The sequence below is a fragment of the Manis javanica genome, chromosome 16, assembly GCF_040802235.1.
Source record: "Manis javanica isolate MJ-LG chromosome 16, MJ_LKY, whole genome shotgun sequence".
Taxonomy (NCBI): Eukaryota; Metazoa; Chordata; class Mammalia; order Pholidota; family Manidae; genus Manis; species Manis javanica.
Window position 1 is genome coordinate 62,458,640 of NC_133171.1, and position 24,000 is coordinate 62,482,639.

The following is a 24,000-nucleotide window of genomic DNA, read 5'->3' on the forward strand; positions in this document are numbered from 1 at the left end:
GAATACTCCCAAACTCATTCTATGAAGCCAACATCACCCTAATATAATACCAAAACCAGGCAAAGACCCCACCAAAAAGAAAATTACAGACCAATATCGCTGATGAACATAGATGCAAAAATACTCAACAAAATATTAGCAAACCGAATTCAAAAATACATCAAAAGGATCATACACCATGACCAAGTGGGATTAATCTCAGGGATGAAAGGATGGTAGAATATTCAAAAATCCATCAACATCATACACCACATAAACAAATAGAAGGACAAAAATCACATGATCATCTCCATAGACACTGTAAAAGCATTTGACAAAATTCAACATCCATTCATGATAAAAACTCTCAACAAAATGGGTATAGAGGGCAAGTACCTCAACATAATAAAGGCCATTTATGGTAAACCCACAGCCAACATCATACTGAACAGCGAGAAGGTGAAAGCTCTTCCTCTGCAATCGGGAACAAGACAGGGATACCCACTCTCCCCACTGTTATTCAACATAATACTGGAGGTCCCAGCCACAGCAATTAGACAAAACAAAGAAATACAAGGAATCCAGATCGGTAAAGAAGAAGTTAAACTGTCACTATTTGCAGATGACATGATATTGTACATAAAAAAAACCCTAAAGACTCCACTCCAAAACTACTAGAACTGATCTCGGAATACAGCAAAGTTGCAGGATACAAAATTAACACACAGAAATCTGTGGCTTTCCTATACACTAACAGTGAACTATTAGAAAGAGAAATCAGGAAAACAATTCCATTCACAATTGCATCAAAAAGAATAAAATACCTAGGAATAAACGTAACTAAGGAAGTGAAGGACCTATACCCTGAAAACTACAAGACACTCTTAAGAGAAATTAAAGAGGTCACTAACAAATGGAAACTCATCCCATGCTCTTGGCTAAGAAGAATTAATATTGTCAAAATGGCCATACTGCCCAAAGCAATATAAAGATTTGATGCAATCTGTATCAAATTACCAACAACATTCTTCAATGAACTGGAACAAATAGTTCAAAAATTCATATGGAAACACCAAAGACCCCGAAGAGCCAAAGCAATTCTGAGAAGGAAGAATAAAGTTGGGGGGAGGGTCTCGCTCCTTGACTTCAAGCTCTACTACAAAGCCACAGTAATCAAGAGAATTTGGTACTGACACAAGAACGGAGCCACAGACCAGTGGAACAGAATAGAGACTCCAGACATTAACCCAAACATATATGGTCAATTTATATATGATAAAGGGTGCCATGGACATACAATGGGGAAATGACAGTCTCTTCAACAGATGGTGCTGGCAAAACTGGACAGCTACATGTAAGAGAATGAGACTGGATCACTGTCAAAGGCCATACACAAAAGTAAATTCGAAATGGATCAAAGACGTGAATGTAAGTGATGAAACTATAAAACTCTTAGAATAAAACATAGGCAAAAATCTCTTGGACATAAACATGAACAACTTTTTCATGAACATATCTCTCCGAGCAAGAGAAACAAAAGCAAAAATGAACAAGTGGGACTATATCAAGCTGAAAATCTTCTGTACAGCAAAGGACACCATAAATAGAACAAAAAGGTACCCTACAGTGTGGGAGCATATATTCATAAATGACAGATCCAATAAAGGGTTGACATCCAAAATATAAAAAGGCCTCACACACCTCAACAAATAAAAAGCAAATAAGCCAATTAAAAAATGGGCAGAGGAGATGAGCAGACAGTTCTGCAAAGAAGAAATTCAGATGGCCAACAAACACAAGAAAAGATGTTCCACATTGCTACTCATCAGAGAAATGCAAATTAAAACCACAATGAGATACCACCTCATACCAGTAAGGACAGCCACCATCCCAAAGACAAACAACAACAAATGTTGGACAGGTTGTGGAGAAAGGGGCACCCTCCGACACTGCTGGTGGGAATGTAAATTAGTTCAACCATTGTGGAAAGCTGTATGGAGGTTCCTCAAAAAGCTCAGAATAGAAATACCATTTGATCCAGTAATTCCACTTCTAGGAATTTACCCTAAGAATGCAGCAGCCTAGTTTGTAAAAGACAGATGCACCCCTATGTTTATTGCAGCACTATTTACAATATCCAAGAAATGGAAGCAACCTAAGTCCATCAGTAGATGAATGGATAAAGAAGATGTGGTACATATACACAATGGAATATTATTCAGCCATAAGAAGAAAACAAATCCTACTATTTGCAACAACATGGATGGAGCTAGAGGGTATTATGCTCAGTGAAATAAGCCAGGCAGAGAAAGGCAAGTACCAAATGATTTCACTCATATGTAGATTATAAGAACAAAGGAAAACTGAAGGAACAAAACAGTAGCAGAATCACAGAACCCAAGAATGGACTAACAGTTACCAAAGGGAAAGGGACTGGGGAGGATAGGTGGGAAGGGAGTGATAAGGGTGGGGAAAAAGAAGGGGCCTTACAATTAGCATGTGTAATGTGGGGGAGGGAGTCTAGTAAACATAATGTTCTTCATGTAATTGTAGATTAATGATAACAAAATGAATAAAATAACAAACAAACAAATAAATAAATAAATAAATAAAGTAAAATAAAATAAATATGTATATAAGGGTTTGGCCATGGCAGACAACACAAAGAAACAATAGGCATTCATATTGGCAAGAAAGAAGTTCAACTGTCCCTGTTTGCAGATGAGATGATATTGTACATAAAAAAAACCCTGAAGAATCCACTCCAAAACTACTAGAACTCATATCTGAATTCAGCAAAGTTACAGGATACAAAATTAATATTCAGAAATCTGTGGCATTCCTATAGACTAACAATGAACTAGCAGAAAGAGAAATCAGGACAACTGCATTCACAGTTGCATCAGAAAGAATAAAATACTGAGGAATAAACCTAACCAAGGAAGGGAAAGACCTAAACTCTGAAAACTATAAGACACTCATGAGAGAAATTAAAGTAGATACCAATAAATGGAAACACATCCCGTGCTCGTGGATAGGAAGAATTAATATTGTCAAAATGGCCATCCTGCCTAAAGCAATCTATAGATTCAATGAAATCCCTATCAAAATACCAACAGCATTCTTCAACGAAGTAGAGAAAATCGTTCTAAAATTCATATGGAACCACAAAAGACCCTGAGTAGCCAAAGCCATTCTGAGAAAGAAGAATAAAGCAGGGGGAATTATGCTCCTCAACTTCAAGCTCTACCCCAAAGCCACAGTAATCAAGACAATTTGGTACTGTCACAGGAACAGACCCATAGATCAATGGAACAGACCAGAGAGCCCTGATATAAACCCAACCATATATGGTCAATTAATATATGATGGAGGAGCCATGGACATACTATGGAGAAATGACAGCCTCTTCAACAGCTGGTGTTGCAAAACTGGATAGCTACATGTATGAGAATAAAACTGGATCATTGTCTAACCCCATAAACAAAAGTAAACTCAAAATGGATCAAAGACCTGAATCTAAGTCATGAAACCATAAAACTCTTAGAAGAAAATGTAGGCAAAAAAATCTTGAATATAAACATGACCAACTTTTTCGTGAAAACATTTACTCAGGCAAGGGAAACAAAATAAAAAATGAACAAATAGGACTACATCATGCTAAAAATCTTCTGTATAGCAAAGGACACCATCAGCAGAACAAAAAGGCATCCTACAATGTGGGCAAATATATTTGTAAATGACATATCCAACAAGGGGTTAACATCCAAAATATATAAAAACTCACACACCTCAACACCCAAAAAGCAAATAATCCTATTAAAAAATGGGCAGAGGATATGAACAGATGGTTCTCCAAAAAGTAATTCAGGTACATGAAAAGATGCTCCACATTGCCAATTATCAGGGAAATGCAAATTAAAACCACAAGGAGATATCCCCTCATGCCAGTTAGGATGGCCAAAATAGGAAAGAATAGGAACAACAAATGCTCGCGAGGAAGTGGAGAAAGGGGACCCCTCCTAACCTGCTGGTGGGAATGTAAACTAGTTCAACCATTATGGAAAGCAGTATGGAGGTTCCTCAATGTGGGATTAATATATAAACCAAATGTATAATCACAAGTATAGAAACCAACTGTATAATCATATATGACTTGATTATTTTTCTTGTAATTCTTGATGTGTGATAAAGAACAGAACAATCAAGACCAAAACAACTTCTGTGATGTGACTGCCCTCACATTGTTTTAGTATTTTTGTGAATGTTGCACCCCAGGAGACTGGAGACTGCTGAAAATAAAGCTTAGAGTTAGTTAATGATTGTGTATTAAGTCCCCCATGCAAAATTCTATCATTATTAACATTTATTTCCTCAATAAATGAGGGGTGCCCTCTCAGCACCACTCTTGTGCTGTTAAGCCTTGAGGCCCCTGGCTGGTCCTTTCAGATCTTCGATATCTCATTGTGTATCCTCCCTTATCTGTGGGTCAGAAGCAGGGAGGAACTGACACTCAAAAAACTAAAAATAGAAATATCATTTGACCCAGGAATTCACTCCTAGGAATTTACCCTAATATAGGATCCCAGCTAGAAAAAGATATATGCACCCCCACGCTTATTGGAGCACTATTTGTGGTAGCCAAGAAATGGAAGCAGTCTAAGTGTCCATCTGTAGATGAATGGATAAAGATGTGGTAAATATACAGAATAGATACTGGTGATACTGTACTATAGTTATGCAAGATGTTACCACTGGGTAACAGATCTTACATCTCATGAATCTGCAATTATGTCAAACAAAAAAGTTTCTCTTAATTAACATGAAATAAAGACTTTCTCTGACAAAAAAAAATGTACACAATAGAATATTATTCAGCCATAAGAAAAAAACAAATCCTACCATTTGCAACAACACAGATGGAGCTGGAGGGTATTATGCTCAGTGAAATAAGCCAGGCAGAGAAAGACAAGTACCAAATGATTTCACTCATATGTGGAGTGTAAGAACAAAGAAAAACTGAAGGAACAAAACAGCAGCAGAACCACAGAACCCAAGAATGGACTAATGGTTACCAAAGGGAAAGGAGGGGTGGGAAGGGAGGTATAAGAGCATGGAAAAAGAAAGTGGGCCTTACGATTAGCATGTATAATGTGGAGGGGGCATACGGAGTAATGTGCAAGACAGAGAAGACAAGTAGTGAGTCTACAGCATCTTACTTTGCTGATGGACAGTGACTGTAATGGGGTTTGTGGTGGGGGGAACTTGGTGAAGGGAGGAGTCTAGTAACCATAATGTTCTTGTAATTGTAGATTAATGATAATAAAATGAATTAAAAAGACCATCCTATAAGTCATTTATTTATTATCTGCTTATAAACACACCTTTGCTTTATACAAGAGATGTCTAAAGATTTTTTTATTTGCAATTACACAATACTGTGTTTCCTAGATAATGTTGATGTCAGTGGCTCATATAAACTTGCTCTCCACTGAAGTCTCCTACAATGTACCTACCTCCTCAAACTTGCCTTATTAAATTTGACAAACTGTTAAGTCTTTTCAGCTAGCATGTCACCCTGTCCATGTGATCAGTATACAACCTGAAGTAACCTTTCCTTCCTCTGAACTTCCACAGCCTTCAGTTTATCACTCACAAGACGTTTGTCATGGCACTGCCTATGTGCAAGTCTTACCAAGTTCATCATAGTGAAAGCCTAAGCCCATGTGTGTATGTATGTATGTGCTTTATCCCTTTCATTACCAGGCACTCAAAGTATTATTCTACAATATTTCCTTCCTCTGCAGAGAAGTCTTACTAGTCTGAGAAGGAGCAGAAAGAATGAAAGGAGGCACAGTGGTCCTTTGTTAATCTCATTCATTTACAGTGTTTTCTTGTTTGTGAAAGGCTTTCACATAACATTTCTTCACATGAAATAAATAAAATGAGCTGCATCTAAGAACAAGGCTATTAGCAAACATTCAGGAAAAATAAAAGTTAATGGCTAGCTTTGTGCAAGCAAACGAAAGTAAGATTAAAAGGAAATTTTTAAGGCTAGAAAAGATTAAGTGGAGAAAATCTACAGAATCTTGTAAAGACAGTTTTAAATTAGACTACATCAGATAATGAAGGCTATGAAAGATTATAGGGAAGTGATAAAGGGAGAGCCCTGCAGTTTGCAAAGTCCCTAGTAAGCCTGTGGTAGTTCAGAGGAATCCAGAAAGGGTACTTGAGAACAGACTATGCTGGTAACTAACAACATGGTCAGAGATTTCATCGGAAGCACAATCCATCCTTGGCACAGCCTGGTGAAGCTGGAAGCTGGTGATAGGCATTCAGGCACTGGTGAAGAAGATACCGGTCTTTGAAGTACTCAATAGGAGGTGATTTGGGTGAAAACAGGAGACACAACAAAATTCTTACTGTGATTAGAATCACAATAAGACTACTGACAGTTTAGTCTTGATTTCACATGTTGATAATATGGATACAGTGGAATCCTTTGTCTCAAATACATATGATTCCTGAAGTGCAGACACAAATGCATTTTCTGAACAGATACATTTTCTACTACTGCCAATACTTGGGTTCTTAACCTCACTAGCTACCTTGACCCTACCTTCCTATCCCCAATCAACAAAGCAGTTTTGAAAACATGAATCAAACTTGTTTTAGGTATTTCCTGTGAATCCTCTGACCCAGAGGAAATTTAAGTGTAGGTGGCATTAAGTATTGATGCAAGTTGGTTCTAATTTGGGAGACAGGAATACAGATGCTGTCTTGGCACTTGGTTAGGTCCAAGATAACTTAAAGGTGAGAAGCAAGCTGCTGAGCATCACAGAATTATAATAAAATTCATAAGCATCCTGATCTGACTTGATAAGTTTATTTTTCTTTACCTGAGTGTGGAAGGATTCCCCTAAAGAGCAGCAAAATTAATGTGAACTAAAATAATCAATGTTGACTGAAGAGTGAAGTTCTATGGATAGAGCAGTCCCACAATATCCTAATGATAAATTAGCTGTTTAAGGCATTCTTTCTAGAAGTACTATGCTGGTGAAGAAATATGGATTTCCCCCACACCAACACTGAAAAATCCTATGTACTTATCAATAAATACAGTAGATTGACCCAGAATGTAGAACTTCAGAGAATTAGACACAAACAGAAATGACCTTAGTTAGAATGTCCTCAAAAATAAAATTTTCAGAGCTATGAAGGTCATTTCACTGATCTATTTAATAAATAATCACAGCACCTGTATGCAAGGCACAATGGGGAGTATAAGACATCATGATCTGACCAACTGGTGAAGGCCAAATAAATGGCCAGAGCAGCAGGCCCCAAATCACAGCCAGTTGCCCAGGAGACATCATCAAGGGCCTGTTGAGGGTAATTAGCCTGTCTGGTAGCCTGTTTAAGTCCAATAGGTGAGAAAAAACCCTTTCAGGTCCTGTATCTTGCAGTCAACACTCATGTAGTTCTCCTATCAAACAAGTTTTTTGCCCATCACCTTCTAGAATGCAGAAGATAATTCATCTCAGATTCTGTATCTTCTAACAAACTCCTGATGACTAGTAGTTGTAAATGAAGCCCCAGCCCACAGTTTAAGCAGTCAGGATGGGCTCCAGGGTGGCTTCAGTTCAATGAGGAATGAGCAGCAACTGTGGCATGTGTGACTTGGGTCACTGTGTCAGAATATTTTTCCCAACGTGGCTTCTCTGATGTTGAACAAGGTATGAAGTTCGGGTGAAGCCTTTTCCACATGCATCACATTGGAAGGGTTTCTCACCAGTGTGGATTTTTTGATGTTCTATAAGGCTTCTATTCCCAGTGAAACTTTTCTCACATTCGCTGCATTTATACTTCAGAGGAACCTCAACATTTTCCCACTGGCCTTCCATCCTACCCTGACTCTCCCAGGTCTCTCCAGGTTCAGGATTCTGAACATTTTTATCACCATGGATCCTCTGATGTCTCAGGAGATGTGAACTCCGCCTAAAAGCTTTCCCACACATGTTGCAGTGGTATGGCTTCTCCCCAGTGTGGATTTTGTGATGTTCAAGGAGGCTGCAGCTCTGGCTAAAGGTCTTCCCACAGTCGTCACACTCATAGGGCTTCTCCCCAGTGTGAGTCCTCTGATGTTTGATCAAGTTTGAACTATGACTGAAGACCTTCCCACATTCTTCACACTCATATGGTTTCTCACCAGTGTGGACTCTCTGATGAATGATGAGGGCAGAGCTCCCAATGAAGGTCTTGCCACAATCCTCACATTCATAGGGTTTCTCCCCAGTGTGGATTCTCCTGTGTTTAGTCAGCCCTGAACTCTGAGCAAAACTCTTTCCACATTCATGGCAAATGTGCCGTCTCCTCCCAGTGTCATTTTTCCGCTTTCTTTGTAACCCACCCTCCTGTTCACCAGCTTCTGCACGTGTAGGAATCCGGGCAATGTCTTCACCCAAGTGGCACAGTATTTCCCCAGACTCTCGTACTGGATGTTCCTCACCTGGATGTAACTCCCTGATCTCGGTCTGTATTTCACCACCTGAAATAACAAGTGGACAGCACATGTCAATCATGCCTGCCATGGGGGAAAGCTCTGTGATGAGTCCCAGGGAGGCAAGGGCATAGGGTCTACCTGTATATGCCACAGATGATTTAGGCACAAAAAAAAAGATGGGAATAAAGGGGGAGAACAGAGGTGCTGGGGAGGGAGACCTGGGAATGGCAACAGGGCCATTGGAAGAAGGGTATAGACAGAATGGAGGACAGGAGGTGAGGACTGCACTGGTCTTACAGGCAGAGGCTCTAGGTTCTAAGGATAGGAAGGCAGTGCCACACACCTAGGATTAGACACCAAAAGGGCTGAGCTAAAGTCAACAGTAAGTAAGGCAAATGAAAGGATTTCTCAAGTGTTCTGTAAGGAACAGAGAAGGCGGGACTCGGAAATTAGTCATTGACCAATGGAAAGTGCAGTCATGTCTGACTGTGCCCCAGGCACAGGCAGGGCCCCACAAATGAGATTCGCTTCAGTGCAGGGAAATCTAAGCTGAAGCTCCTCATGGGCCACCAATGAACGATATGAACTTGGCCAGTCAGGCATGCTGTGTGCCTCTGCACCCTCCTCTGAAGGTCAGGCTCTGTCCTCAATCTCCAGCTCTCACACTCTGCAGACCAATGGACCATTTCCTGGAGACCCTTCAGCTCTTCCCCTTGGGCAGGACTACACCAGGAAGGGAATCAACACATCCGGAGCTTCTGCTACAAGCCAGACTGGTATTGAGTGCTATACCTGCTTCACCCCACTTAGCCTGACGGAAAGACTGGCAGGGCAGAGAAAAGCCAAGGTCAGAAGGGTGATGGAACTAGTCACACAGCTGGTTAGTGGTTGGGGTTCAGAAAGGTGTTTCTGAATCTAAACATTATTCAAGCAGCTTCTACCAGCCCAGTAAGTTCTAATACACAAGGGAAGCCAAGAAACCCAATGAGAAGTCAGGGCCCGTCGGTCTTACCCAGGGAGATCAGGCTGCCATGGAGGTCCTGCCTTTCATCTCTGCAGAAGTTCACCCGAGATGAATCCAGCTGTGTCCATCCAGAAGTGAGGGCCAGGGCCACATCTTCCACTTTCATCAACCCCTGGAACAATAAGTAATTCCACCTAGTCCCCCTTACTCAAAATCACTCCAAAAGCTGGGCACCTGCAAAGAATGAACATCCCCTTTAAAGGGGCTCTTAAGAAAGAGCAATGTGGCACATTTACACCTACCTCTAATAACATTTTTTTCCAAAATATAACCACTAAAGAAGAGAAATATTATGCACATTAGGATAAACACTTTCATATAAGTATCTAAATAGTCCAGAAGTGAAAAGGTTTAGAAAACAAGGAGTAGTGCAGTGAAGTGAGCAGAACCATACACACACCTTTCAAAATACTGTGGGGTGCTTTGGCAAAGTAGAGGTAGGCTCATTTATCTTAATGATTTTTTTAATACAATGATATCTAAATCTAGGTGAGAAAAACCACAGAAAACATAGATACTACAGAGCCTCAAACACCAAGCTCTTCAAGTAGGATGTGAAAGTGTGGGTAAGAAATTAAAATCCTTAAGTGAAGATTGTTCAGATTGTAATATTAACCTTAGAATAAAAGGACACACCTGAGCTATTTCTTCACGTTTAAGTTCCTAGAGAGCAGAGGCCATGTATTTATATCTCTCACTAATAGCACAGTTTGTGATGCTATAAAAACAAAACTCAACCACCATCACAATGGAATCTTCAGTTTGTGGTTGCTGAATTGCCCTTGTTGAAGACAAAAGTCCCATTGTTAAGGGAGTGGACCAAACAGATGAGATAAGGCAGATCAGGGAATCATAGACAGCTCCGCCCACCCCCACCCCAACTAGGAGTAAAACAGGAAAATCCTCTTAAGTGGACACCAAATAAAGGAAGCCAATGACCAGCAACCTTGGGATAGATGAGAAAACCCAAACTCCATGTGGATCTACGTACGATGAGGATGTAGGAAGAGTGGGGACAAAGGGATCTATGGGAAGCCCAACAGAAGGAAAGAGTGATGGGGGCCTGGGAAGGGAGAGGGGCTGCAGCTCACCTGGGCCTCTGGGGTGTGCCTGGCAGCTACCACTGTGTCTCCTCTGCAGCGCCCCCCCTGGGTAAGCCCAGGAACCTGGAGAACTAAGAAGGAAAGAAGCTCTGGATGAGATCTACCCTGGTAGTCAGCCTCTCTGCCCTGTGGAATCCAAGGTCAAAGACTGCATTAATAAATTCTGATATTTACAGAGAATATGCTCCTGACCCATACCAGCTCCAGTCCGAGGGCCCAAAGAGATGCAGTGTGATTCTGCAGATATGCAAAACTGACAGACAGGATAACTGGTAAGAACAGTGAAATGAAAGCAATATAAAGGTGAAACAAAGCTTTCCATTTGAAAGTCCTTTCATCTCGAATTTGAAAGGGGGGATATGAGGATTTTTACTGTTGTTTTAAAAATATTTTTAATAGCTCTTGAGTGCTTCCTGCTTTAGTTTTAAAAAACTAAGAGGAGACGAGGGGATGGAGCCGGGATGGTGGCGTGAGTAGAGCAGTGGAAATCTCCTCCCAAAACGACATAGAGCTATGAAAATATAACAAAGAAAAATCTTCCTAAAATAGAGACCACAGGACACAGGACAACATCCAGACCACATCCACACCTGCAAGAACCCAGCGCCTTGCGAAGGGGGTAACATACAAGCCCTGGCCCGGTGGGACCCGAGCGCCCCTCCCCCCAGCCAGGTGGAAAGAAACCAGAGCGGTTTTTTTTTTTTTTTGCGAGTGCTTTTTGGAAGCCTTAAAGGGACAGGGACCCCATTGCTAGGGAGGCAGGGTGGCAGGACCGGTGAGCAGGTGCCTGGGACCAGCGCCTGAGGACAAAGAATATCCCGCATTTTTCCCTGCGGGACCGGTGGACGGGTGCCTGAGACCGGCGCCTGAGGATGGAGGAAATCGCACGTTTTTCCCCTTTTTTTTTTTTCTATTTTTGGCGAGTGCTTTTTGAAAGCCTTAAAGCGACAGGGACCCCGGTGCTAGGGAGGCAGGGCGGCGGGACTGGTGAGCGGGTGCCTGGGACCAGCGCCTGAGGACAAAGAATATCGCGTGTTTTTCCCTGCGGGATCGGTGGGCGGGTGCTTTTTGGAAGCCTTGAAGGGACAGGGACCCTGGTACTAGGGAGACAGGGCAGCAGGACCAGTGAGTGGGTGCCTGGGACAGGCACCTGAGGACAAAAAAAAAAATCACGTGTTTTTTCCTTTTTTTTTTATTTTTATTTTTATTTTTTTTCTGTTCCCTCTCTCATTGTTGCTGTTGTTGTTTTGGTATGGAGAGTGCTTTTTGGAAGTCTTAAAGGGGCAGGACAGGTCACTTAGACCAGAGGCAGGGAATCTGGGGATCTCTGGGCACTCTAACCCCCTGGGCAGCAGGGAGCAAAGAGGCCCCTTATGGAGATAAATAGCCTCCCGGCCGCTCCCCATTCAACGGGGCTTCACCATTTTGGAGGAGCAGCCCCAGCCAGGCCACGCCCACAGCAACAGCGGAGATAAACCCCATAGTAACCAGGCAGGAAGCAGAAGCCCTGTCTGCACACAGCTGCCCAGAACAAGCCACTAGAGGTCGCTATTCCCCCAGGAGAGGAAGGCCACAAACCAACAAGAAGGGAAGCTCTTCCAGCGGTCACTTGTACCAGCTCTGCAAACTATCTCTATCACCATGAAAAGGCAAAACTAGAGGCAGATAAAGATCACAGAGACAACACCTGAAAAGGAGACAGACCTAACCAGTCCTCCTGAAAAAGAATTCAAAATAAAAATCATGAACATGCTGACAGAGATGCAGAAAAAAATGCAAGAGCAGTGGGATGAAGTCCGGAGGGAGATCACAGATGTCAGGAAGGAGATCACAGAAGTGAAACAATCCCTGGAAGGATTTATAAGCAGAATGGATAAGATGCAAGAGGCCATTGAAGGAATAGAAGCCAGAGAACAGGAACATATAGAAGCTGACATAGAGAGAGATAAAAGGATCTCCAGGAATGAAACAACAGTAAGAGAACTATGTGACCAAGCCAAAAGGAATAACATTCGTATTATAGGGATACCAGAAGAAGAAGAAAGAGGAAAAGGGATAGAAAGTCTCTTTGAAGAAATAATTGCTGAAAACTTCCCCAAACTGGGGGAGGAAATAATCGAACAGACCATGGAATTACACAGAACCCCCAACAGAAAGGATCCAAGGAGGACAACACCAAGACACACAGTAATTAAAATGGCAAGGATCAAGGACAAGGAAAGAGTTTTAAAGGCAGCTAGAGAGAAAAAGGTCACCTATAAAGGAAAACCCATCAGGCTAACATCAGACTTGTCGACAGAAACCCTACAGGCCAGAAGAGAATGGCATGATATACTTAATGCAATGAAACAGAAGGGCCTTGAACCAAGGATACTGTATCCAGCACGACTATCATTTAAATATGATGGCGGGATTAAACAATTCCCAGACAAGCAAAAGCTGAGGGAATTTGCTTCCCACAAACCACCTCTACAGGGCATCCTACAGGGACTGCTCTAGATGGGAGCACTCATAAAAAGAGCACAGAACAAAACACACAACATATGAAGAATGGAGGAGGAGGAATAAGAAGGGAGAGAAGAAAAGAATCTCCAGACAGTGTATATAACAGCTCAATAAGCGAGCTAAGTTAGGCAGTAAGATACTAAAGAAGCTAACCTTGAACCTTTGGTAACCACGAATCTAAAGGCTGCAATGACAATAAGTACATATCTCTCACTAGTCACCCTAAATGTAAATGGACTTAATGCACCAAACAAAAGACATAGAGTAATAGAATGGATAAAAAAGCAAGACCCATCTATATGCTGCTTACAATAAACTCACCTTAAACCCAAAGATAAGCATAGACTAAAAGTCAAGGGATGGAAAAACATATTTCAGGCAAACAACAGTGAGAAGAAAGCAGGGGTTGCAGTACTAATATCAGTCAAAATAGACATCAAAACAAAGAAAGTAAGAGATAAAGAAGGACACTACATAATGATAAAGGGCTCAGTCCAACAAGAGGATATAACCATTCTAAATATATATGCACCCAATATAGGAGCACCAGCATATGTGAAGCAAATACCAACAGAACTAAAGAGGGAAATAGACTGCAATGCATTCATTTTAGGAGACTTCAACACACCACTCACCCCAAAGGATAGATCCACCAGGCAGAAAATAAGTAAGGACACAGAGGCACTGAACAACACACTAGAACAGATGGACCTAATAGACATCTATAGAACTCTACATCCAAAAGCAACAGGATATACATTCTTCTCAAGTGCACATGGAACATTCTCCAGAATAGACCACATACTAGCTCACAAAAAGAGCCTCAGTAAATTCCAAAATATTGAAATTCTACCAACCAATTTTTCAGACCACAAAGGTATAAAAGTAGAAATAAATTCTACAAAGAAAACAAAAAGGCTCACAAATACATGGAGGCTTAACAACATGCTACTAAGTAATAAATGGATCAATGAACAAATCAAAATAGAGATCAAGGAATATATAGAAACAAATGACAACAACAACACTAAGCCCCAACTTCTGTGGGACGCAGCGCAAGCAGTCTTAAGAGGAAAGTATATAGCAATCCAGGCACACTTGCAGAAGGAAGAACAATCCCAAATGAATAGTCTAACATCACAATTATTAAAACTGGAAAAAGAAGAACAAATGAGGCCTAAAGTCAGCAGAAGGAGGGACATAATAAAGATCAGACAAGAAATAAACAAAATTGAGAAGAATAAAACAATAGCAATAAATCAACGAAACCAAGAGCTGGTTCTTCGAGAAAATAAACAAAATAGATAAGCCTCTAGCCCAACTTATTAAGAGAAAAAGAGAATCAACACAAATCAACATAATCAGAAATGAGAATGGAAAAATCACGACAGACTCCACAGAAATATAAAGAATTATTAAAGACTACTATGAAAACCTATATGCCAACAAGCTGGAAAACCTAGAAGAAATGGATAACTTCCTAGAAAAATACAACCTCCCAAGACTGACCAAGGAAGAAACACAAAAGTTAAACAAACCAATTACGAGCAAAGAAACTGAAATGGTAATCAAAAAACTACCCAAGAACAAAACCCCGGGGCCATATGGATTTACCTCGGAATTTTATAAGACACACAGAGAAGACATAATACCCATTCTCCTTAAAGTGTTCCAAAAAATAGAAGAAGAGGGAATACTCCCAAACTCATTCTATGAAGCCAACATCACCCTAATACCAAAACCAGGCAAAGACCCCACCAAAAAAGAAAATTACAGACCAATATCCCTGATGAATGTAGATGCAAAAATACTCAATAAAATATTAGCAAACAGAATTCAACAGTATATCAAAAGGATCATACACCATGACCAAGTGGGGTTCATCCCAGGGATGCAAGGATGGTACAACATTCGAAAATCCATCAACATCATTCACCACACCAACAAAAAGAAAAAAACCACATGATCATCTCCACAGATGCTGAAAAAGCATTGGACAAAATTCAACATCCATTCATGATAAAAACTCTCAGCAAAATGGGAATAGAGGGCAAGTACCTCAACATAATAAAGGCCATATATGATAAACCCACAGCCACCAATATACTGAATAGCGAGAAGCTGAAAGCATTTCCTATGCGATCGGTAACAAGACAGGGATGCCCACTCTCCCCACTGTTATTCAACATAGTACTGGAGGTCCCAGCCACAGCAATCAGACAAAACAAAGAAACACAAGGAATCCAGATTGGTAAAGAAGAAGTTAAACTTTCACTATTTGCAGATGATATGATACTGTACATAAAAAACCCTAAAGACTCCACTCCAAAACTACTAGAACTGATATCAGAATACAGCAAAGTTGCAGGATACAAAATTAACACACAGAAATCTGTAGCTTTCCTGTACACTAACAATGAATCAATAGAAAGAGAAATCAGGAAAACAATTCCATTCACAATTGCATCAAAAAGAATAAAATACCTAGGAATAAACCTAACCAAAGAAGTGAAAGACTTATACTCTGAAAACTACAAGTCACTCTTAAGAGAAATTAAAGGGGACACTAATAAATGGAAACTCATCCCATGCTCATGGCTAGGAAGAATTAATATCGTCAAAATGGCCATCCTGCCCAAAGCAATATACAGATTTGATGCAATCCCTCTCAAATTACCAGCAACATTCTTCAATGAATTGGAACAAATAATTCAAAAATTCATATGGAAACACCAAAGACCCCGAATAGCCAAAGCAATCCTGAAAAAGAAGAATAAAGTAGGGGGATCTCACTCCCCAACTTCAAGCTCTACTACAAAGCCATAGTAATCAAGACAATTTGGTACTGGCACAAGAACAGAGCCACAGACCAGTGGAACAGATTAGAGACTCCAGAAATTAACCCAAACATATATGGTCAATTAATATTTGATAAAGGAGCCATGGACATACAATGGCAAAATGACAGTCTCTTCAACAGATGGTGCTGGCAAAACTGGACAGCTACATGTAGGAGAATGAAACTGGACCATTGTCTAACCCCATATACAAAGGTAAACTCAAAATGGATCAAAGACCTGAATGTAAGTCATGAAACCATTAAACTCTTGGAAAAAAACATAGGCAAAAACCTCTTAGACATAAACATGAGTAACCTCTTCTTGAACATATCTCCCCGGGCAAGGAAAACGACAGCAAAAATGAGCAAGTGGGACTATATCAACCTGAAAAGCTTCTGTACAGCGAAAGACACCATCAATAGAACAAAAAGGAACCCTACAGTATGGGAGAATATATTTGAAAATGATAGATCCGATAAAGGCTTGACGTCCAGAATATATAAAGAGCTCACACGCCTCAACAAACAAAAAACAAATAACCCAATTAAAAAATGGGCAGAGGAACTGAACAGACAGTTCTCTAAAAAAGAAATACAGATGGCCAACAGACACATGAAAAGATGCTCCACATCGCTAATTATCAGAGAAATGCAAATTAAAACTACAATGAGGTATCACCTCACACCAGTAAGGATAGGTGCCATCCAAAAGACAAACAACAACAAATGTTGGCGAGGCTGTGGAGAAAGGGGAACCCTCCTACACTGCTGGTGGGAATGTAAATTAGTTCAACCATTGTGGAAAGCAGTATGGAGGTTCATCAAAATGCTCAAAACAGACCTACCATTTGACCCAGGAATTCCACTCCTAGGAATTTACCCTAAGAAAGGAGCAATCAAGTTTGAGAAAGACAGATGCACCCCTATGTTTATCGCAGCACTATTTACAATAGCCAAGAATTGGAAGCAACCTAAATGTCCATCGGTAGATGAATGGATAAAGATGTGGTACATATACACAATGGAATACTACTCAGCCATAAGAAGTGGAAAAATCCAACCATTTGCAGCAACATGGATGGAGCTGGAGAGTATTATGCTCAGTGAAATAAGCCAAGCGGAGAAAGAGAAATACCAAATGAATTCACTCATCTGAGGAGTATAGGAACAAAGGAAAAACTGAAAGAACAAAACAGCAGCGGAATTACAGAACCCCAAAATTGACTAACAGGTACCAAAGGGAAAGGAACTGGGGAGGATGGGTGGTCAGGGAGGGATAAGGGGGGGAAGAAGAAGGGGGGTATTAAGATTAGCATGCATGGGGGGGAGGGAGAAAGGGGAGGGTGGGCTGCACAACACAGAGAGGACAAGTAGTGACTCTACAACATTTTGCTAAGCTGATGGACAGTAACCGTAATGTGGTTGTTAGGGGGGACCTGATATAGGGGAGAGCATAGTAAACATAGTATTCTTCATGTAAGTGTAGATTAAAAATTAAAAAAAAAAAATAGAAAGAAAGAAAGAAAAGGGGGATTACTCCTTGATAGGATAAAACTATTGGTAAATCAAAGATCAACGCATGCTTTAAATATCCTTAATGTTGATCACTTAAAGGGTGTCAGATGATCAGCTATGGAGGTACTCTTTTCTGATAATATTCCTTTCTCTTATTAAAAAAAAAAAAAGCAGTTACTGTGTGCTGACCTCCAATGAGTTCTGCACAGTGGTATAGAGGGCATGTCAAAGTGTGGGCAAAGGGTCTGTTTGTTTCTATGCAGAAGATCAAGGCGTACCTTGGATACCCAGAAAATGAACTAAGATATGATATGAGGAGGAGCTTCCGGCATCAGCACTCTCTGGAGGACTTGTGCCGGGGGATGATCATCAAAAAGCCTCCACAGGGATCCGGACGATGCTGCGGTTGTGGCTGCATCCAGCCCACCGTCTCCTGGACTTGCCATAGGAATGAGGAGGGAGATGTCTAGGCTGGCATGTGCATACAGTGAGACAACGAATTTGACCGGATCTGTACTGTTGGAACTCAACCAGGAGTTGGGAGGGGTGCAAGTTGTAGCACTCCAAAATCTCATGACTATAGACTATAGACGGTTAAAAGAACATATGGGATGTGAACAGATCCCAGAAATGGGCTGCTTTAATTTGTCTGATTTTTCTCAGACTGTTCAAGTACAGTTGGACAATATCCATCATATCATAGATAAATTTTCACAAATGCCTAGGGTGCCTAAATGGTTTTCTTGGCTTCACTGGAGATGGATGGTAATTATAGATTTGCTTTGTTTATGTCACTGTATTCCTATTATGTTAATATGTGTGTGCAAATTAGTTAGTAGTTTAAAACCTATACATACTTAAGGTACTCTACAAGAAGATATGTCAAAGAAATAATCAATCCTCCCATGTTTCCTTCCATATGCTACATCTATAGCTTTTCTTCTTCCTTCCTAATTACAACCCTTAAATAGAATTCGTGCCTCATATCGAATTTACCGAGTATCATAATTCCTCCAGGTGGTAAAGATACCTTGAGACAAGTGCTGGGCATAGAAGCCACAGGGCATAAATCTGCAAAGAAGTAAAAAGCTAACCTTTTCAAACAATATGGCTTCTCTCTCACTTACCAACTTGACATTTCCCTGTATGGCCCCGGAAGATGACTGGTTAGCCAGAGACGGGTAAGATTCCTCAAGGGAGGAACAACCTAAGACAGGCACAGTTGCAGGGGGGCCATCAGGTGAGAATTTGGGGATCAACAGAGGTGAGGCTCAGAACCTCATCCCCCCTGCTTTGAGAGAAATCTTCTGCATCCGTGGATGTTTTGCTGCCCTTGTCTAGCCTGGATTAACACTTAGTCCATAGGCACACACCTGATCATCTGATCATCTACATTTGCCCTCTTACAGCACTAAACTATGTTTTCTACCTTTATCTTGCATCTACCTACCACTTCAGCATTTTATTAAAAATAAAAAAAATAAGAATAATAAAGGGGAAATGTGGGATCAACATATAAATCAAGTACAAAAATCAAACAAATATTCATATTTGACCTGATTGTTTATAGGTCATAATGCGTGATCAAAACCGAAAGTTTCTGTGATGAATGCCCTTGTACTGTTCACCATGTAAGAATTTATTCACTATGTAAGAATTCGTTCACCATGTAAGAACTTGTTCGTTATACTTCAGAAGATTGGAGACTGATGAGAATTAGGCTTGCGATGGATTAATGATTGTACATTGAGCACTGACCCCCCTATACTGAATTTTATTGTTGTTAACAACCATTTGATCAATAAATATGAGAGATGCCCTCTCAAAAAAAAAAAAAAAAAAAAACTAAGAGGAGTCAGATCAGGTTGGGCCCAGAAAGGAAGAAATAGAAGTCTGCTTATACAGTCTTGTTCACATTCAAGAGAAGTAAAGGGAAAATTCAGGTCTTCCTATAAGGAGTAAACTTCACAAGGGGCAGTAAACTAGTTGAGGCTAAACCTCTGTTAAGAAATAAGGACTGCATGTTGGCTGACGTGTCCAGGGTTGTGTGTCTGTGTGTCTTTGGAATATGCCCAAGTGTTCACAACACATGAGGATCACCCAGGAACATAGAGTAGTTTCTTACTGAGGGATTTTTTTCACCCTGTTGTAGTTGTAGATCAAGGATTTGGAAGATTTATACTCTGACTTGCAGCAGTCTTATAACCTGTGGAATATTCTGGCTGGCTGTACGTATTCTACCTGATATTCTTCATAGCAGTTACCAATATCTAAAATTGTATTGTTAATTCATTTGCTATCTTCTGTCCTAGAATGTAAGCTCCACTGGAGCAAGAAATCCGTCTTACTGACAGTCTTATCCCTGGTGCCTACAGCACTGGCTACTATATAGAGGGTCTTCATAAATATATGTTAAATGAATGGAGATTTCTGTGTTGTGGAAAATGTCAATTATTTACAAATGGCAATTTTAATAACATCTTATTTACTATGCCCAGGTTTGGTTAGGAAAGCTTTCTAACACTGTTTGAAATTTCCCCTTCAGTCTCAGTCTCAAAGTAGATCTGTGATGGACATATAAAGCACCTGTCTATAGATGTCTTTTAGGTGATCCCTAAATTAAATTGACTGACCTCTGCAGAATTCATATGGCACAGAAGTAATCCTCACCTCTGTCTGTTAAGGACTGCAGTCCTAGAGATTCACGCTTGAGCAAAGCCTTCATCAGCTGGAACTGGGGTACCTTGTCACCTCTGAGCTGGTGTCAACACTGCCACCTTGCAACAGAGCAGTTCTTGCCCCTGTTCTCCACCTGGGAGCTAGAAGCCATTAGAGTATTTATTCATGAAACACTTCTATTATGCTTTCTATGTGCACTACTTTTTATTTCCCAGGCACTATTTTTAAGAGCTCTATGAATATTAACTCACTATAGATAACAACCCTATGAGCTAAATACTATTATCCATGTTTTTATACTGGGGAAACTGAGGCACAGTACTAAGCAACTTTCCCAATGTCACCAGCTAATCGGTCACAGTGCTGGGATGGGAGCTCTGGCAGAATGGCTCCAGAGACCCTGCTTTAAGCATTACTCTGTGCTTCCTCATTATACACATTTATATTCATTTGTGCCTTAGTGAATGAAATGTGTTTTAATTTAATGAAAACTCTGGGAATTGGTGCTAAGTTCTCAGAATACTAGTATCTTTTCTTAACTGAAAAATGAGGATAAAAATTTCTACCTTATAGGGTTTGGGAGACCAGCAAACAGGATAACAGTATGTGAAATCACCTAACACCGGGCCTGGTATATCGCATGTCTTCATTAAATGTAGGCTTCCTTCTGGACATTTATAATGAATTAGTTTTCAAGTCACTTACATGATCATTAACTCCTGTGTAGCTTAGAATTTCCCACATCCACAACATAAAGTTGAAACTGAAACCTGAAGCGATTTTTCACTGTTATAGGACTAATGGACACTAGTGTCAACTCAAGAACCGTGGCCTCCTGGTTACCAGTTAGAAGGCTTTACTCTGGTCCCTGAAAGGAATGCACAAGAACATAGGATCATGCAAAGGAAAAACAGTCTCATAGGACAAGCAGGAAGGTGCAAATGAAAATAAATCCAGGGCTCCCTGACTTGTCCATGGATTCCTTTCCAAGTATTCCATGAATGTGAATAGGAAAAATAATTTTATTTTTACTAGCCTCTAAGCAAAATTTCCTTCAGTTATGAACGGCAACAAAACCAAGGTGTTATAAGCAGTATTGAAGAAACTGCCTTTGATAGAAATTGCAAATATTTTCACATCACATTACTACCAGGCAAATATTGTCAAAGTCACTCATGCTTATAACAACTTCTAAATTGCCAGGTATTAGGTTTATCCCTAGGTCTTATTACTGAATCATTAATTAAAAAGCACATATATAATTTCATCACAGATTTGTTTCATGTTTTGCTAGCTACGTATTCATATAATCGAATTCTTTTGTAATCCTTTATATATATTTAAAAATACTAATATGAGAAGGGGTTCAGGAACTTAATCTTACTGCCAAAGTCGTTTATGGAACAAAAAGAAATTGAGAACTTCTGGGTTTTAAAGAAATGCCTCTCACTCGGATCCTGAGATTTCTGGAAGAAGCAGGTACTAAACCTGTTTTCTCTACCTGCGGCATGGGCTCAGCCAGCTGCCTCTCCAAACACTCCAAGAGCACCACCACCTCCTCCCCGTTGTCTGGATGCTGCTCCCGCACCCAGCTCTGCAGCTCCCCGGGCAGGATGGTCAGGAACTGCTCCAGCACCAACAGCTCCAGGATCTGTTCCTTGCTGTGCATCTCGGGCCGCAGCCATAGTTGGCAGAGCTCCCGGAGGCGGCTCAGCGCCTGGCGGGGCCCCTCAGCCTCCGGGTAGCGGAATCCCCGGAAGTGCTGGCGGAAGCGCTCGGAGCATGGAGTGGAGCTGCCGAGTGGTCCCGCTTCTGCAGACAAGGCGGAGGCTTCCTCCTGCTCCACCTTCACCATCAGAATCCCCGTCCGGTCGTCTGCAGATTGGGAGTCCAAGGCTGCGCTTTCCTTCGATTCTCTAGCCATCCTGGTCCAGGCAGTACTTGGGTCTCACTGCAGCTGGGAGCTGTGTTTCTGCAAAATCTTTGACAGGTGGGAAATAACTATTAGCCACTAACACATGTAAGTGGTCCCTTCCTCGTGCCCAGGGGCGCTAGACATCCCTGGAGCGCAGCTGCACAGACTTCTTCCTGCAGCCCGTGCCTTAGCAGCGTCCTTATCGGCACCCACCCTGAATCCTACAGTAAGTACCCCCAAATAACGTCCTGGTGGAAAATGAACACCTTCCAGCGGCTGGAGAAAAATTGAGGCTGGGGCACAGGAAGCTTCCGTGGCAATCTGTGCCACTTCCTGGGCTCTCTAGGAAGCGCCTCTCGGTAGTAGTCCCCGAGTTAACCCATTAGCAACCAGGTCCTTATCTCCACTCAGGGGAGGCAGTTAGGGGAAGGAGAGAAAGGATGACAGGATCTGTATCATCAGAAATAAGACTATATCTTTACATCCTGTCAGGATGCTGCTGTGGCCCCCAATCCTCTCATGTAAGTTGGATATCCTCTCAACAGTTTGCATAAAACTGACACTAAAATTAAAATGAAACCAAGGCTCCTCAGAGCCCTTGGGGTTCTGAGCAGAAGGACCTGTTTCTCTGAGAAACATCAAAGAAGCAAAACACATCACTAAACACTTGCTTGGAGAGAGTATTGGCGGCCCCTACTGATTGACCCCCCTCCAGCTGCCACTGTTTCCTTCCCAACTACCTGAAAGAAAGCCCTCCTATCTCTGACTCTAGTCCCCAGCATCCATTCAGTCTTAACATTGTAAGCAGCAAACTGCCAACAAAGCCATTGAAATCGTTCCTGCAAAAGTTAACTAGAGGTTCCCCAACCCTCCACCAGTTACCACTTTCCATTTTTCATATCCTCTCAGGCAACCAGGCTTACACTGGTTCCCACTTCCAGACACTCGCTGGTCCTGTTTTTCAAAGACCCTATTCTCTCCTGCTTTCTTTCAACTTGGTTAGATCCACCGTTTGACTCATGCCAAGTTACTTGGGTTCATAATCCTGGATTTACTACTTATAAGCAGGGTAACCTTGGTAAATTACTTAACTTCTCTGTGCCTGACTTTCCCAATCTGTAAATGGGCATAGTACTAGTAGATAGAGATAGTATTGGGTGAGTTTTCTGTGTTTTGGGCTTAGAGCACTGCCTCACCTGTAATAAGCTAGACCTATCCTAAAATGCAAGGCAGCCCTGAGGTTCCTTTGAACTAGGCAGGACTGGATTTTGAGCCAGAGGTGACTGCAAAGTTATTTTGCTGGACTGAGAAGTCAGTAAGTCTCCTTTTTTACTTGGTGGAATGCAAGTTTATTAAGTTGAAAAATACCATATTGGTACCTTTCTGAATTTTGTTTCGTAGTATATCTGCAGTTTAAAGGATAACAAGGAAGGGATAGAACTGAAGGAGAGGTACAAAGGCTGTTACAAATGAAAATTACTAGAAATAATATTATCTTGATGAGCCGCCATAGGAGCTTCAAAGTACTGCCATGATGTGTTGTTGGCAAAATAAGTGAAACTGAATCTAAGTTTCTACAGCCTAATACCTGTGTAAGTGAACTACAGAAGCAGGTTAACACCACAGCACCTAAGAATCATTTGGGAGCTTTTAAAACAACCTGATATTTTGGCTACAACCAAGATCAATTAAATCAGAATGTTGGAGGGTGGAATTCAGGCATGAATAACTTTAAAAATTTGCTAGGTGATTTCCATATGCAAATGAATTTGAGAATTAATGAGTCAAATGACACTCAAAACAATCAGCCAAATCCAGAATGTGAGATATTTTATAGTGCAGAAGATGTTGGTTCTTCAACAAATAAATGCCATTTTTTGAAAAGGCAGGGGAGGAGAGGGAACCATCATAGATTAAAAGAGACTGAATAGATATACC

At 41.0% G+C, this 24,000-nt stretch overlaps 1 protein-coding gene across 1 annotated transcript; it reads right to left on the reverse strand.

The window, feature by feature from the left end:
• Nucleotides 1-5,323: 5,323 nt before the first annotated feature.
• On the reverse strand, nt 5,324-22,399 carry LOC108397526 (zinc finger protein with KRAB and SCAN domains 4-like). Its single transcript, XM_073224271.1, is given in 6 exon segments — nt 5,324-8,527; nt 9,495-9,618; nt 10,598-10,680; nt 20,139-20,220; nt 20,222-20,287; nt 21,649-22,399. Coding segments are annotated over 6 exon segments (1,641 nt in total). The 5' UTR covers nt 22,072-22,399; the 3' UTR covers nt 5,324-7,664.
• Between the last annotated feature and the right edge of the window lie 1,601 nt (nt 22,400-24,000).